The sequence below is a fragment of the Phyllostomus hastatus genome, unplaced genomic scaffold (assembly GCF_019186645.2).
Source record: "Phyllostomus hastatus isolate PE091 unplaced genomic scaffold, TTU_PhHast_1.1 phas_contig_524, whole genome shotgun sequence".
Taxonomy (NCBI): domain Eukaryota; kingdom Metazoa; phylum Chordata; class Mammalia; order Chiroptera; family Phyllostomidae; genus Phyllostomus; species Phyllostomus hastatus.
The window spans coordinates 4641853-4656589 of record NW_025333900.1 but is presented as its reverse complement, the minus strand read 5'-3'; the positions used below and the strand labels follow the sequence as shown (position 1 = coordinate 4656589).

Below are 14737 nucleotides of genomic sequence, written 5' to 3'. Positions count from 1 at the left end.
GTGCCTGATTATATTTTATTGTGCAGGCACCCCTTGTTTATCTGCACTTCTCTTTATTGCGCTTCACAGGTGTTGCATCTTTCACAAATTGAAGGCCAGACCCTCCACCAGCCAAAAGATTAAGACTGGTTTTAAAATAGAGACAGACTCATAGATAGAGAGCAGGCTGACAGCTATGGAGAGGGGAGGTTAGGGAGTGGAAGGATCAATGAAAAGGAGAAAGGGCTCATGGATATGGACAACAGTGTGGTGATTGAGGGCGGGGTGGGGAAGGAGGGTATAAGGTGGATAAATGATAATGGAAAAAATACAATAAAAATATTTTTTAAAAAAAGACTTGCTTTATTGTGATACTTGCTTCATTACCATGGTCTGGAACCAAACACGCAATATCCCCAAGGTATGCCTGTAGTGTAATAAAATCTCGAAACACAGATAGACACAGCTGAGCTGCCTCTTACTGTTCTTTCAGTCTGGTTCACGTTGAAATACTCTTTCCCAACTTTGCTGTCCTGAGTGTCACTCTAGACACTGCTTGCCTTCTTGGTTTATTAGCTCCTGTCTTCAGACGTCAATGTCCTTCCACGCCCGCTTCTTTTATGTTCTTCCTCTACTGGGCCCTAATCTTTGCTCCTGCATGTTAAAATTCCCCTTCTCACTTTCCTGGTTCCTGTTTCTGTTTTCCTTTTCTTAATGCCATGCTGACATCACCTTTCCAGCTTTATATAGCTTACATTATCCTTACAGCTATTCATTTATAGCTTTTAAATGATTTCTTCTGGGAATTTTAAACTCCTAAATTAAAGATAACAGAAATATTTACATCTTGGCTTTTAAAAAATTGTATAAAAAATAATATCCTGTAGATACCTTTGCAAAACTAAGTTACATTCCTATAACTCAAAGGTTAATAGTGCCTTTCCAGTTACTCTAAAAAACCTCTGCCAGTGAAATAGTGTGACACCTTCTGGGTTCTACAACTTCTTTCATAGGATCTTTCTCTTTGGTTCAGTTCCACTAAATCCTCATTTATCACATTGTCTACTGTAAGAATCTATTGTGATAAGGAACCCCTTTTTCTCAGCGAGTATCCTAGAACAGTGGATGTCTCACACATTATATAAATATGAATCTCCTGAGGATGTTTGGAAAATTAAGATTTTGATTCTACAGGTCTGAGTGGAGCCTAAGATTCTGAATTTACAACCAGCTCTCAGGTGCTGCTGATACTGTTGGTCCAGGAAAGCACATAGGGGGCTTCTTGGCAGTTTTGGTGTTTTCACCAAATGTTTTATCAAGAAACCTTTCTCTGTGCTTGCTAATATGTTTTCAGATTAACTCTCAACCAATTGCTAAATTAAGATTAGGCCAACAGCCTCCATTACTGATGTTGGTTCTCTAACTGCACTTAAAAATTTTGTTGTTTCATTTTGTCAATCAGTCTTTCTAGTTTCTGGCTGATCATTCAACTCTCGGTCCTTAATCATTCCTATAGAACAATTCATGTACAACAGTGGCCATGTTTATTTCATTTTTTAAATATATTCTTTTCTTTGTAATACACTGTGTTCTTTTAGTGCCTTTAAACTTCCCCTGTTTTTGGATTTATCAGACATGATGGAAGTATGAGTGTTTATAAAACATCCAAAAACAAAGCTCTATGTCAAAGACTTAAAAAACAAGTGGTCAAGATGAAAATGCACACAAGTGAAACTATTTTTTAGTGATAGGAAGAGTCCTTTTGCTCTGATTTTGTGATTTGTTGGAATCTATACAATTTAGTAAATTGAAAGCTTATCAGTGGAGGAGTTTATTTCATTGAATAAAATAAAGATTTCTTCTTTCCCAGTACCAGAGGCATCTGTGTCTGTAAATTTGGTCATTTAATCACTCACCAGGTTGTTTCTGGGAGGGAGAGGAAGGCTCAATAAACAGTACCCCTCTCTTTCACTTGTCTGCATCAACTGAGAGATAAGACAATAGCATCACCATAAAATGGCTGAAATGTAACTTTCATTTCTGGCAAGGACGATGACACACATGGCTTGTATTCATGGGTGAGCAGAACTCCTACTCCTGAAACTTAGTTTAAGACTTGCCCACCTACTCACAGAAAGCACTGGCAGCCTCCTCCCCTGGCAGCCTAACTTTATAGTAAGTACTCTTTGTTGGAAGTTTGCATCCAAGGAAAAGAAGAGAGTATGGACCCTTATTCCCTAGCTCACTAATCAGCAGTCACCTGTCCTCCACCAGGAAAAGCCCAGAGTATTAGACTAGTGGAGGAGCCTCACCCACATGGAGAAAATATCGAGAGTGGGGAGAAGAGGTGTTCTCCTTAACCATAAACTGGGTAGTCTATCTTACTTAGTTCCAGACAAACCAATCAACAGTGGTATGTAAGTTTCTACTATACACCATTCACTGTTTTAGGTGCTGGGGACACAGAGTTCAATAAAACAGAGTTAAATCTTGACAGACGGCGCCGTTTACCCTAGTGTCTGTACTTGTGCAGCCTACCTTCCTCACCTCATCTAGTTCTAGTCCTGTCAAATCCCGTCTTTACTTAAAATTTTGATATTTTGTCCTTCACAGATTTTGCCACTGAGATGAATGCCTTAACCTGCCTTACCCTCGTCCTAACACTGCATTTAAAATAAATGTGTGAATAAACAAATAACTTTAAAAATTAAACAACTATTAAATAAGTTATCAGATAGTGGTGTATACTAAGTTAAGAAACAGGGTATGTGATAGGAAGTGATTGGGTGGGTAACTTGCATGGTCAGGGAAGACTATCTAGGGAGATGGTATTTAAACTCAGACCTGAATGCTGTAAACAAACCAGCCATGAGACAGTTTGGAGAAAAGCTTGTGAAAATGTCTCAAAATAAAAATGAACCTGGAATTTGCAAGGAACACACACCCGCACACACAAGGTTAGTGTGGTTTAAACATCAAGGACCCAATAGGTGAAGAGTACTTGCTTTGGACAGAATATCAGGAAAAGTTCAAATTTTAGGGATTTGTAAGTCAAATAAGGAGTTTGAATTTTATGCTAAGCACACAGAAAGCAGCTGAAGGATTTTAAGGAGGATAGCAACATGACCTGATTAATCTTTTAAATCATTTTATTTCGCCGCTGTGTCAAAGGTGGATTACAGGTGTGTGGGTGGCAAAAGAGTAGAATCAAGGGAGCTGTCAATGTTCCTGGTGAAAGATGGTGGTGCCTTGGACTACCATGATGATAGTGAAGATGGAGAAAGGGAAAATGGTTCCAGCATTACTTCAGAAATAAAGTTGATTAGACTTGATGGATTAATACAGAGGATGAGGAAAGGAGAGGAAGTAGGGGTGACTTCAAGTGGCTAAAGTTGAACATAGTGGTGGTGTTTACCAAAATGGAAAAGACTGGGGGATGTGCAGTGTAGGAGGTGAGTATGCAATCAAATTTTCAATCCTGGGTATGTTGGGTTTGAGATGCCTATTGGATACATGAGTAAACAACTGGTATGAATTGAAGGAGGGGAGGGAGGACAGGGGTGAAGATGGAGATTTGGGTGTCACCCATGCATTGGTATAAATTACAGAATAATCCAGGCAGAGAGCATAGGTGGAGATGAGCAGCAGGCTGGAAATGGAGCCTTTGGAGCAGCTGCTGAAATAGGAGTAGAGATGAAGGAAGAGTGGAAGTATGGTGTTCTTGATGTCAAGAGAGGATGAGTCTTAAAAATAGGGCAAGGAACTGCGGTGAAAGCCACTGCACAGTCAACCAAAGAAATCGGGGCAGATAAGTAGCAAATGGTATGGGCACATGGTGGTCACTAGTGGCCAGACAAGGCAACCTCCTTTGGTGTGAAATGCACAAAAGCCTGATGGGGTAGGCTGCAGAGAGAATGGAAAGTAAGGATGTAGAAACAGTTGATTCTTACTGCCACTTTATGAATGAAGAAACTGAGGCTCTGATGATGAACTATCTCATCCAAGGTCAAAGCCTTTGGAATAAGACCTTTGACCCAGAGCTCAGGAAACAATTTCCTACAAGGAGGCGTACCCTTTGCAAGGATTTATCTAGCTCTCTCCTCCAAACCATAAAAACCAGCGTTGCACTCAAAGGAGCCCTCGACTTAAAACAATCTATCTCGGTACCACTTCCATTCTAAAATGAAAAACGAGCTAGCCCAGATGGGGCTATAGAACTGCAACGAGCTTCTAGCTTCAGCGGGGAGGGAAGAGACGCCCCTTATCCGCAGTCCTAGCGGGCGCTGCCGACTGCGGCTGCGCGGCCGGGTTGGGGCGGGGCGAGAACGCGAGAGCCCGGACGAAACAAGGAAGGGGCAGCGGCGCGGGGACCTTGGCCGGGCCGGGGGCGGGGCGGTCGGCAGGAGTGTGGAGCTCTTGGGTGACAGGTGCGCGGAGCCGAGGCAGCGGCGGAGGTCCGTGAACTGACGGGAGGAGACACCGTGGCGGCGATGCTGGAGACCCTGCGTGAGCGGCTGCTGAGCGTGCAGCAGGATTTCACCTCCGGGTGGGTATACGGTGGGGACCGAAAGGAGCGCGAAGGGAGGCGGGGCGGGCGCTCGGGCCGGGCGGAGGAGCTGGGCAACTGCTCAGGACACCGCCTCCCTCCCCTCCCTCAGCCAGGTCTAGTCCTCTCCCGCGCTTCCCACACCCGCCTCGCGGAGGAAAGTAACGAACTTTTCGGCGTTGGCCTGGCGGCACCAAGTAACTTAGGTCTCAACCGACTGGCTTTGACTCGCGCCCCAGGGGCTGGGGTGGTCTGAAGCGGCCCGGAGGCTGTACCCCCTTGCCGGCGGCGTCCGCGGGCCGGAGGAGGGGCGTAACGTGAGAGGGAGCGTGCCCCCTCCCCTCCCCCCGAGACTGTGACCCCGCGCCCTCTCTGCGCTCTCGAACTCCTGCGGGACACTTGCCCTCGCGGGCCCCACCGGGAGTGGGACCGCCGCCCCTTCCCCTCGTCACTGGCCCCACAGCCTTTCCGGTCACGGCCGAGCAGTCTGCGTCCAGCCTCAGCTTGCGCCGTTAACCCTGGACAAATCTTGTTGCCTCTTCCCCTTTTGCTTTCTCTCTCTACCTTTGTCCCGATTTTAGCGCCGCAGTGTAGAAACCCGAGGGCAAGATAAACAACAGAACTATAGCAATACTATCAACGCCTAATGGTTAAGAGCAAAAATCAAGCGCTTCTCAAACTTTGCGTAGAATCACCTGGGCACCTTCAACAATCGTGATGCCTGGGTCGCAGCTCATACCAATTAAATTAGACCGGGAATGGAGTTTTAAAGACCACTCACTCTACACCCCACACCCCGCCGGTGATTTTCAGTGTGTGGCTAAGTCTGTGAACCACAGGTTTTCATCTACCACTTAAGCAAACTTGTGCAAGTTACTTGAATTGCCTCAGTTTCCACGACCATACAGTGGAGTTATTGTGGGGATTTATGAATTAACATGTAAGATCTATGTCACTATTGTTGTTACTCTGTGTCCTTTATAAAAGATTGGTCATCTTTGGCTCACCGATCCTTTGGAGAATGCTGTAAATATGAGGGCATCTTGAAAATGCTGTATTAAATTTCTCATCAGAAAGATGTTAGTTAAAATTTTATCTTATTGAACAAAAATGTTTATATTGTTTACCATTTGGGTGCTGAGTAGTAAAAACCTGGCAAATTGCTGAGCACTTACCTATAAAGCTTCTTTGGTCGTTTTGGTATTCTTAATAACATTAATTATAGATCCTCTAGGAGTCATTTATCGATGGTGTGTTTGCATCCCCCCCCTTTAAATAGTAACTTCTTTTCGTAGTGTAAATTGTTACATTGAAAAATTTTGGTGTGATGCTGGAATGATCTACTTGTAACATGAGCATAGTACAGCCCTGTTAGCATTACTTCAAGGAATTCCTTGATAGAATAACAGTCCATCTTCTGGTAGATACTGTAACTTTCCGGGTGGTGGGTTGGTTGCCTCAGAACCCATTCTCACACCTGACCTTTGCTTAGAAAGTTAAACTTAGCTAGGAATATGGATTCTGGACCAAAACCATCCTGGGAGGGCTGGATAACCTGACTTTAGGGAGAGGGTTGAGGGGATCTGATTAGAACTGTATGGAAAGTGACTTCATGAAAGATGCCATAGAGTGGGGTTAGTTTGGGATTAGACATCCTGAGAGGGCTTTCATTCCATTTAGGTCCCTTGTTGGCTTTCTCCTTACACAGGTCACTCTCAGCTGACAAACCACTGGACTGCCAATGTGTGCCTGTTACCTGGCAGGGAAATAAGTCATTTCCAAGTGATAGCTGTCTTCTGGTTGACTAGAAACTTTAAACTCTGTTCACTTTTGTCAGGTTCTCAAATTCCTATGCAATTCTTACTAAGAAAAAAACCCACTTAATTTATTTAATAAACACATATATAGCTTGAGATTAACCTATTTTATGCAATTGAATATTTTGCCTTGCTGAGAAAAGATGAGCTTAAACACAGCACATGTATATTGTGTGAAGACACTAAGGGATTCAAAGATAAAAGTGACATGGCTCTCACTTCCCCAAATTATCACACTGGAACTGGCATTCTTTTAGAACACTTGGTGGTGATGCCTGTAGAAGCCAGAGCAGCTCAAATAATTGGAAACTTCAACTGTTCAAGTTGGACCCAGGAATCAGTCCGTTAGAAGTGGAAGGTCTTGTCCTTTTCTGAGCTGTTGCAGTGTGGCCAGCATTGCTTCACTGTCACAGAACATCCTCATGTTGGTGCTCATTTTCAGTTTTTGAAAATTTATACAACTTGAGCCTAACTGTAGGAAAATTTTCTTGTTTAAGTAAAATAAGATTATTCTTTATTGTTCTCACAGGAGAATGTCACATTAGTGATTAAACCTTATTCTACGAATACCATGAATTTCTGCCTTCCATTCAAACTAAGAATTCTTGTAAAGATCATTGGTTAAGGACAGTGTAGAGATTGCTGGTGGCCTGTGGAGGACTGTAGGCTCTCCATGGACTCATGGCCTTTTTTGTAACTTTTATTCATAATAACTATGTCAAAATTGAGATAAACCTAGAAGTTATGTCCTTTTCTGACATAAGTGGGTGCGTAACTGGCCCAAAGGCCACAGGATTGAGGGGATTGGTTGTGGGCCTCACTCTTCCCCTCACTTGAGTCCTGATTAGATTTAACCCACTCAGAACTCGTGGAGTCTTTTGGAGAGTGCATGTAGAACACCTGCTTTTAAAGGACTGGCTGAAGCTCTGAGGGAAACTTTTAGATAGCTACACTGAAGTACATACTTCACATCCACCCTGGGCTTCAATTTTTACCTTTGGAGTAAACACCAAAGGCCTTAGGATTGAAGTATTCAGGCATGACAAACCCTTCAGGAAACTGAAAATCAGATTTATTTACGTTTACAGCTGCCTGGCACCGGCTGACATTTCCTGTTTATAATGCTGTGGGTTCTTGTGGCTAGGGATGGAGAATGTGATATTACTAGTTGCAACCAAGACAGTGGGTGTTCACCTCTCAAAGCCCCCTCTGCCAAGACCTCTACCCAGTATGCTCATTCTCTCTTCCCCTCCTATAGTATCAAAACCTGCTCAAAGGAGAGGATCTATTAGTCTAATTTGCAGTGTGGTAAAATGGTGAGGTTTTGCCTGAAATGTTGACTCTTCCAGAACTATTCACCTTTTTAATAAGCAGAAAGCTACTCAATGTTCAACTTGATCTAGTAGATAGTTACTGAGTTCCTACCAAGTGCCAGACACTAGAATAGGCACCCAAACTGTCCTGTCTCATAGATGCTTTTTTCATTTTATTAAAAAAAAAGATTGAAGAGGTCACATGCTCAGTTTTACACAGCCTTTGTTAAGCAGTGTCTCTATATTGAGCTACATCTTGGGCCTGCAAAATTGACTAAAAGGTTTCTGCCCTCTGTCTGTAAAAGGTTTCTGCCCTCTGTGTGCCCTAGACTTGTGGTGTTACAAAGCAAAGGAGAGGGAACTGAATATTAAAGGTACAAGAGATGTGGTATGTGAGCCCACAGGAAAGAGTCATTAAGTCAGGTGCATTTGCAGAAGGCTTCAAGGAGGAGGTGTCTTCTAAACTGAGCCTTGTTGCATAAAGAGGGATTGTGATACATTTAGTTAAGGGTCTTTCAGAGGTGGAAGGTAAAGCTGGAAAGAAAGTTTAGTGACTGATAATAGAAGATTTTTAATGCTTTGCTAAGTTAATAATACATTTAGCAAATATTAATTGACCACTTTCTCTGTGACAGGTACTATTCTAGGAGCTAGGGATATAGCAGAGAACACACTAGACAGCAAATAACATCCCTGCTCTCCTTCTAGTGGCAGGAGACAAGTATCTAGAAGGTCATATGTACTGTTACTAAAAATAAAACAGGTTAAGGGGGATTGAGAATGGGGTGATTGCTTTATATAGGATGGTCCTGGCTTATTTTTAGGTTGACTGAATCTTTTGAAGGCTTTTGTGAAGTGGAGCAACATGAGCCTGTCTAGATTTCTGAAAGGATAATTTGGGAGGCAGTGTGATGGAGGGCTAGGTATGAGGAACAGGGAGATCATTGAGGAGGATGTCATTGAAGGTCAGGTGAGAGGGGGGTAACGCAGGACTCGTAGGAATGTAAAGAAGGAATGGACCTGACAAGCTCCTGTCAGATTTGTAAACAGTGAGAGGCAGGAAGTGAAAATGGTGGGGAAAGTGGGGATGGTAATTTTGGAGTTTCTTAAATGATGTCATTTACCAGCATGAAAGAATTTAAGAATAGTTTTAAGAGAGAAGGAGCAGTTGACAGTAAATTTGTTATGCATTAATTTAACAGCTTGACCTCCAAAAGTTAGTTAAAAATTTAAGAAACACTCAGCAGAGAGGTCAGAATTCAAATGGTGTATTTGGGATTAATTAGGATGTAGTCTGAATTTCTCTCCCTTTCCTGAATCTGTGCCAGCTTTTGTGTGAATCCCTCAGGGTTCAGAGATTAAGGGGTCATGTGTACTTTTAAGTGTGATTGATGCTTTTGTGTTTCCCTGATGTGTTTTTAGAAAAAAAAATTGAACATTAATGGGAAAATACAGTAGATTGGATTTGTACTCATAAAGAGAATTTAAAGTCAGAGTAGTGGAGACATGAACATGGTGGGAGGAATTGAACCTAGATGACAAAATATGCTAACTAATATATTTTGTGGTGTTTCAAAAGCAATCATCCTTATCTTTTATAATAGCTGATGAAGTTAGATGAGTAGGAAATTGAGGTGCAAATAAATAGATTGCCATCAGGGTCACCCCATGACATTGAATCAGCAGAGAAAACACATTTTCTGTTCTTCAGTCATTGTAGTGCTCTCCCTATCATTCTGTTTATCTCCTTTTTAAATTTTTTTTTGTCTAAGCAGTTTTGCTCATCACCTCCATTTCTTAGTAAGATGCCTCCATGTTAGTATTTTCCACAAAGCTTGAAGAAATAAATGTGCTGGTGTCAAATTAAGGTTGAGTCTTTAGGACAGTCTAAAAATAAATTATTGAAGTGCTGTGATGCTCTGATGAATTTGAGGTTTAGTGCTTTGAACTCAAAAAGGTGCATTAGTTGCTTTTGGTAGAAAATAACTGTCAGGTGGCTCACTTAAGTCTGTATATTAATATCCTCACACAGCGGCACTTACATCTTCCTAGGGGTATATGGTAATAGGAAGTTTCGGAACAGTGAAGAAGCCTTGTATAGGAACTGGTGCGTGGGGGGACCTCCTCTTTCTTTCATGCTGGCCCTGTAATGTTAGTAGCTTCTTACCTTTCTTGATGGTGATACTTTTTATTTGAATTAGCTCTATAGTTTACAGAATGCTACAAAAATCATATTTGGAATTTTATTTAATTCTTGTGGCAAATCATTATGGTCAGTATAATACTACCATTTTATGTTTGAGGAAGCTGGGGTATTTACACCCAGATCAGTATTTCCTTCTCAGTGTGTCGTAAGACTGTGGTAGATTAGATAGACTTTATTGGTGGGTTATTTCCAGCATAGGGCCACTGTAAGAAACTTAACTAGAGTTATGCCAAAACAAAAATATTAAGCTATTTTAAGTTGAATTCTTGCTGTAGAATGTATTTTAGAATCCTTTTGCTTTTTTGTCACTTGTTAAATATATCTGACCTCATATATTTTTCAACTTAAAATAAGAATCATTTCAACCTTTTTTTCTCTCCTGAATTTTATTGACTGTTTCTCATTTCCTTCTAGATAACTTTGTTTTCTCTAACAGTTTCTATTCTGAATTTTGACACATTGCCAATTTATATGCAAAAGATGTAATGAGAAAAAAGAATATCTAAAAGACTGTTTTGGTTTAAAAAAATTTTTATGAAGTTTCAAACATACGCAAAAACAAAATAACACAGTGACCCCCCATCTCCATTATTCAGATTCAGCAATTGTCAACTATTGCCACAGTTGCTTTGTCTCTCCCCTTATTTGTAAAGTAAATCTCAGGCTTGTCTTTTATTATCTCTCACACATCAGTTTGCATCTCTAAAAAAATACAGATATGACATAAATGTAATGCCAGTTATCATACCTAATAAAATGAACACTAATTCTTTGACACTATCAGTTATCCAGTCCATAGTCAGAGTTCCTGGTTCTTAGAAAGTCTTTTTACAGTTGATTTGTTCAAATCCAGATCAGATAAGTTCTACACATACGTTTAGTTAAAGACCAATTTTTAAAGCAGATAGCTGTTAAGGAAGCACATGGGGAAGCTCTCATTGATTCCTTCAACAATTTTATTTTGAGCTCCGTGTAATATTCCCTCTTTCTCTGTTACTCCCAAACTAATTTGTTTTCTTTTGAGGGGTGGGTGGGGGGAAAGGAGGAGAATCCTAAAGTTGATATATTACAAATGAGAAATTAAAAAGTTTATTTTATTTTTTAGGGTGATTTTTATTGATTCCTAACATTACATAATAATCCAAAGTTCTGCACTTTTAAAGATATCTAGAACATTAACATGACTGGGACTAATGGTTAACATTATGCAACAAATTGAGTAATAATGCAATATAAGCAATTTATACAAGTACAAGTGAAGAAAAGATGTGACATTCAGTATGAATTACTTTGATTGATTAAATAACACCATGCTCAGTTTATAGGAAATGATTTGAGTTTAATATGACCAAAAGTGAAAGAAATAGCAATGGCAGTGATGATTATTTCTCATTTCTTCATGCAGTATTCACACTTGTGGTTTGTTTTCTCCTCTCTTTTATTATAGATATAGGTGTATAGGTAGCTAGAGATATTTTATTTTGTACTGCCAAAGTAGCCAGTCTGCTTAACTTTTCCCACCACATTCTTATGTTTTACCCAACAGACTGACACTACTTTATTACTTTTTTTATTAGAGTATAAATGTTATACAATAGTTTTAGTTTCAGGTATACAGCATAGTGATTTGTCATCTACGAATCTGATGATGTGCTCACCACACTTAAGTTTAGTATTTATCTGTCTAGTAATCAACCGTGTAAAGTTATCACACTGTTATTAACTATATTCCCTTTCACTTTCTTCACCCATCCCCTTCCCCTCTGGCAACCATCAGTTCTTTATTCCTCTGTTTTTGTTTCAGTTTGTTTCTTTGTTTTTACCTTTTTAATTCCACATGTAAGTGAAATCATGAGGTATTTGTCGTTCTCTGACTTAGTGCTAAAAGTTATTTTAGAAATAAATATTTGAAATACCAACCTAAGTGTATGTGAGATCACATAAGAGTGGCCAAAAGAGGATCTTCGCAGTTCCCTTTCAATATCCTTGTAACAGCTAACCATACACAACTTTCCTGAATCACTAAAAATAATACTAAAATAATTTTGAGTGTAATACACTGTTGTGTAGACTGTCTAGGTTAATCCTATGTCAGATGTCAAAACTAAGTTCTTTTCTCAAACTTCGGAGTAGAAATGGTAGAACATAGCTATCAAAATACCTTTCTCTTGTTGTTGCCTAATCTACTTTAAACCAGATTTACTTGTTTCTCCAGGACAGGCTAGACTTCTTTAATACAATTTCTTAGACTCATCTGGAGAAATATACAAATTAATTTGTATCAAAGGGATTATGTAGTCTTTTTAACATTGTAGAGCTATCAGTCTCATCAATATTTTAATTTTTGAAAAAGTACATTGAGTGACATAAAAATCTTTGTATGAAATTGGCATTCCGATTGGCTGAAGTCATTTGATCAGAAGTTCCCTTCTGGTGTTTAGCCAGGCATTACTGACAAAAAAGATGGAACCCCGTGTCAAGGTTTGCATGAATAGTTGGGCAGATCATACACTGTACAACACAGGGTTGGTACATTCGTATGAGAGTCGCCTTGTGGATGAGTGCAGTTTCTGGATGATGGCAGTAAGGTGTCTTGAGGAAGAAGCACTTATTTCTGTTCTTACAAAGGCTGTTAGGGGCTGTCAGTAGTACCATGGCTTATGCTTCAGACTTTATTTACAAATGAACATTTGTTGAAGTGATCAAAAAGAGCACATACAGCAATATCTCATATGAGATTATATCATAATCTACCACTTACTTTTTGGCAACGTCAATTATATAGTACAAAGTCCACAGCCAAAAGAAGGTAAGAGTGGACCACTGAAGCGAAATAAATTATACAAACTTTATGAACTTAATATTTTATATATAGAAAGGTATTTCATTATATGTATCCATTCTGGCCCATTTATGTTTTCTAGCATGTATTTTCCATTTATATCTTTTCCCTTTCTACTTGCTTTAAAAAACCAAATAGAAGGGAAAGAAGCTGTATAGATAAGTAGCTCGAAGAAGCAGTAAGTGATAGCTGATAAAGAGATGGCCAGTGGTGGAAATGGAAAATTTAAATTTGAAAAAAATAGATGCAGGATTCCCAAACAAGCTAAAAAAACTGGTGTAGATTGGTATCAAGCTGGAAAATGAAGAGGCATTCCTAGCTTGGAAACATGTGAGGATAGTACTATTTTGCCACAAAAATGCAGTCAGTGGTAGTCATAAATTATGACCTGGAGATTATGAAAATGTTAGACTATACCACATCCTCTTTAATGAGAAAAGTTTGTAATACATTTTAAAAAACTTTTTATAAGTAGCTAAAATTTCACCAAATGTTGGTACTTACAGATTTGAGTATCTGGCATAGTATTTACTTAATAAAATATGTTGCTTGCTTAGCTTTGTTAAACCTGCCAAATTCACTAGTCTGATTGTATTTAGGAATTGTTTCTAAAAAAAAAGAATTTGGGACAAGAAAAATTATAGAAAGTTTTGCTACAAAGTTTCCATTTGTAGTATTTCACATACAGTAAAGAGTAAGACTGCTTGTTTTTACTATGTACTACTTATAATGTTTGCTACAGATTTTTTATTTGGGAGAGCTAACAAATAGTAAACACTATATTTTTTACAAATAATTTTTCTGTAGAAATGCTTAATTCTTGCTAAAAAAATTTAGCTCATCTGACCCAAATATGAACGGCTGTGAAATTTACTGTTGAATATTTTCTTGAGCTCTAAGAATATTTTATACTTGTTGAATTATAGGTTGAAGACTTTAAGTGACAAGTCAAGAGAAGCTAAAGTAAAGAGCAAACCAAGGTAAGCGTGGGAAAAGATTTAATTTATTGTGACTTAAATTTCATCCAGCTTTTGGTTGTAGTCATAATAGTATAGTTACTTCAGTGGGTTTTAGATCTCTTGAGTGTATCTAATTACAAAACAATTTATTGATTCTTTCCAAATTTTGTAACACTGGAAAAATTTTTGATAAAATTGTAAAATGGTTGAAAAAATGATGTAAAAAAGTGTAATTGTTTCACTCTGACAATTAGTGGTTGTTGTTCAATCACAATTAATCACTTTTATTTGTACACTAAGAAAAAGCAAATTAAAAATCCTGCATTATTAAGAAGCAAATTAGTAATGGAACATATTTGACAAGCAAACTTCATTAGCGCTGCTACCTGTTTTGTATGAAAACTCTGCTGTCATTGTTTTAAAATAATGTTTCATTGTTTATGCTGTTACAGTTGTCCCAATTTTTATCCCCTTGGCCCCCTCCGCCCAACCCCCTCCCACTTCTATAGTGTATACTCAAACTGTTGTCCATTTCCATGGGTCCTTCATATATGTTCTTTGACTAATCCCTTCACCCTCTTTCAAAGAGTCCCCAGTTCCCTCCTCACCTCTTATCAGTCTGTTCCATGTTCTATACCTCTGGCTCTCTTGCTAATTGTTTTGTTTTGTTCATTAGATTCCTCTTATAAGTGAGATCATGTATTTGTCTTTTGCTGACTGGCTTATTTCACTTAGCATAATACTCTCCAGGTCCATCCATGCTGACACAAAAGGTAGGATCCTTCTTTTTTCTGCTGTGTAGTATTCCATTATGTAAGGGTACTGAAGTTTTTTAATCCACTCATCTACTGATGGGCACTTAGGCTGTTTCCAACTTTTGACTATTGTGAATATCAGTGCTATGAACATAGAGGTACACAAATTCTTTTGAATTGGTGTTTTGGGATTCTTAGGGTATAGTTCTAGCAGTGGAATCACTGGGTCAAAAGGCAGCTCCATTTTTAATTTTTTGAGGAAATTCCATACTGTTTTCCATAGTGGCTGCACCAGTCTGCATTCCCACCAGCAGTGCACT

General features: G+C 39.3%; 1 protein-coding gene across 1 annotated transcript in view; it reads left to right on the top strand.

Annotated features, from left to right (window-relative positions):
• Nucleotides 1-4304: 4304 nt before the first annotated feature.
• The window catches only part of DTNBP1 (dystrobrevin binding protein 1), a 183951-nt gene continuing 173518 nt past the window's right edge, over nt 4305-14737 (top strand). The window contains exons 1-2 of the mRNA XM_045847207.1: nt 4305-4525; nt 13630-13683. Coding sequence (XP_045703163.1) covers nt 4470-4525; nt 13630-13683 — 110 coding nt within the window. The 5' untranslated portion in view covers nt 4305-4469. The remainder of the gene's footprint in view (nt 4526-13629; nt 13684-14737) is intronic.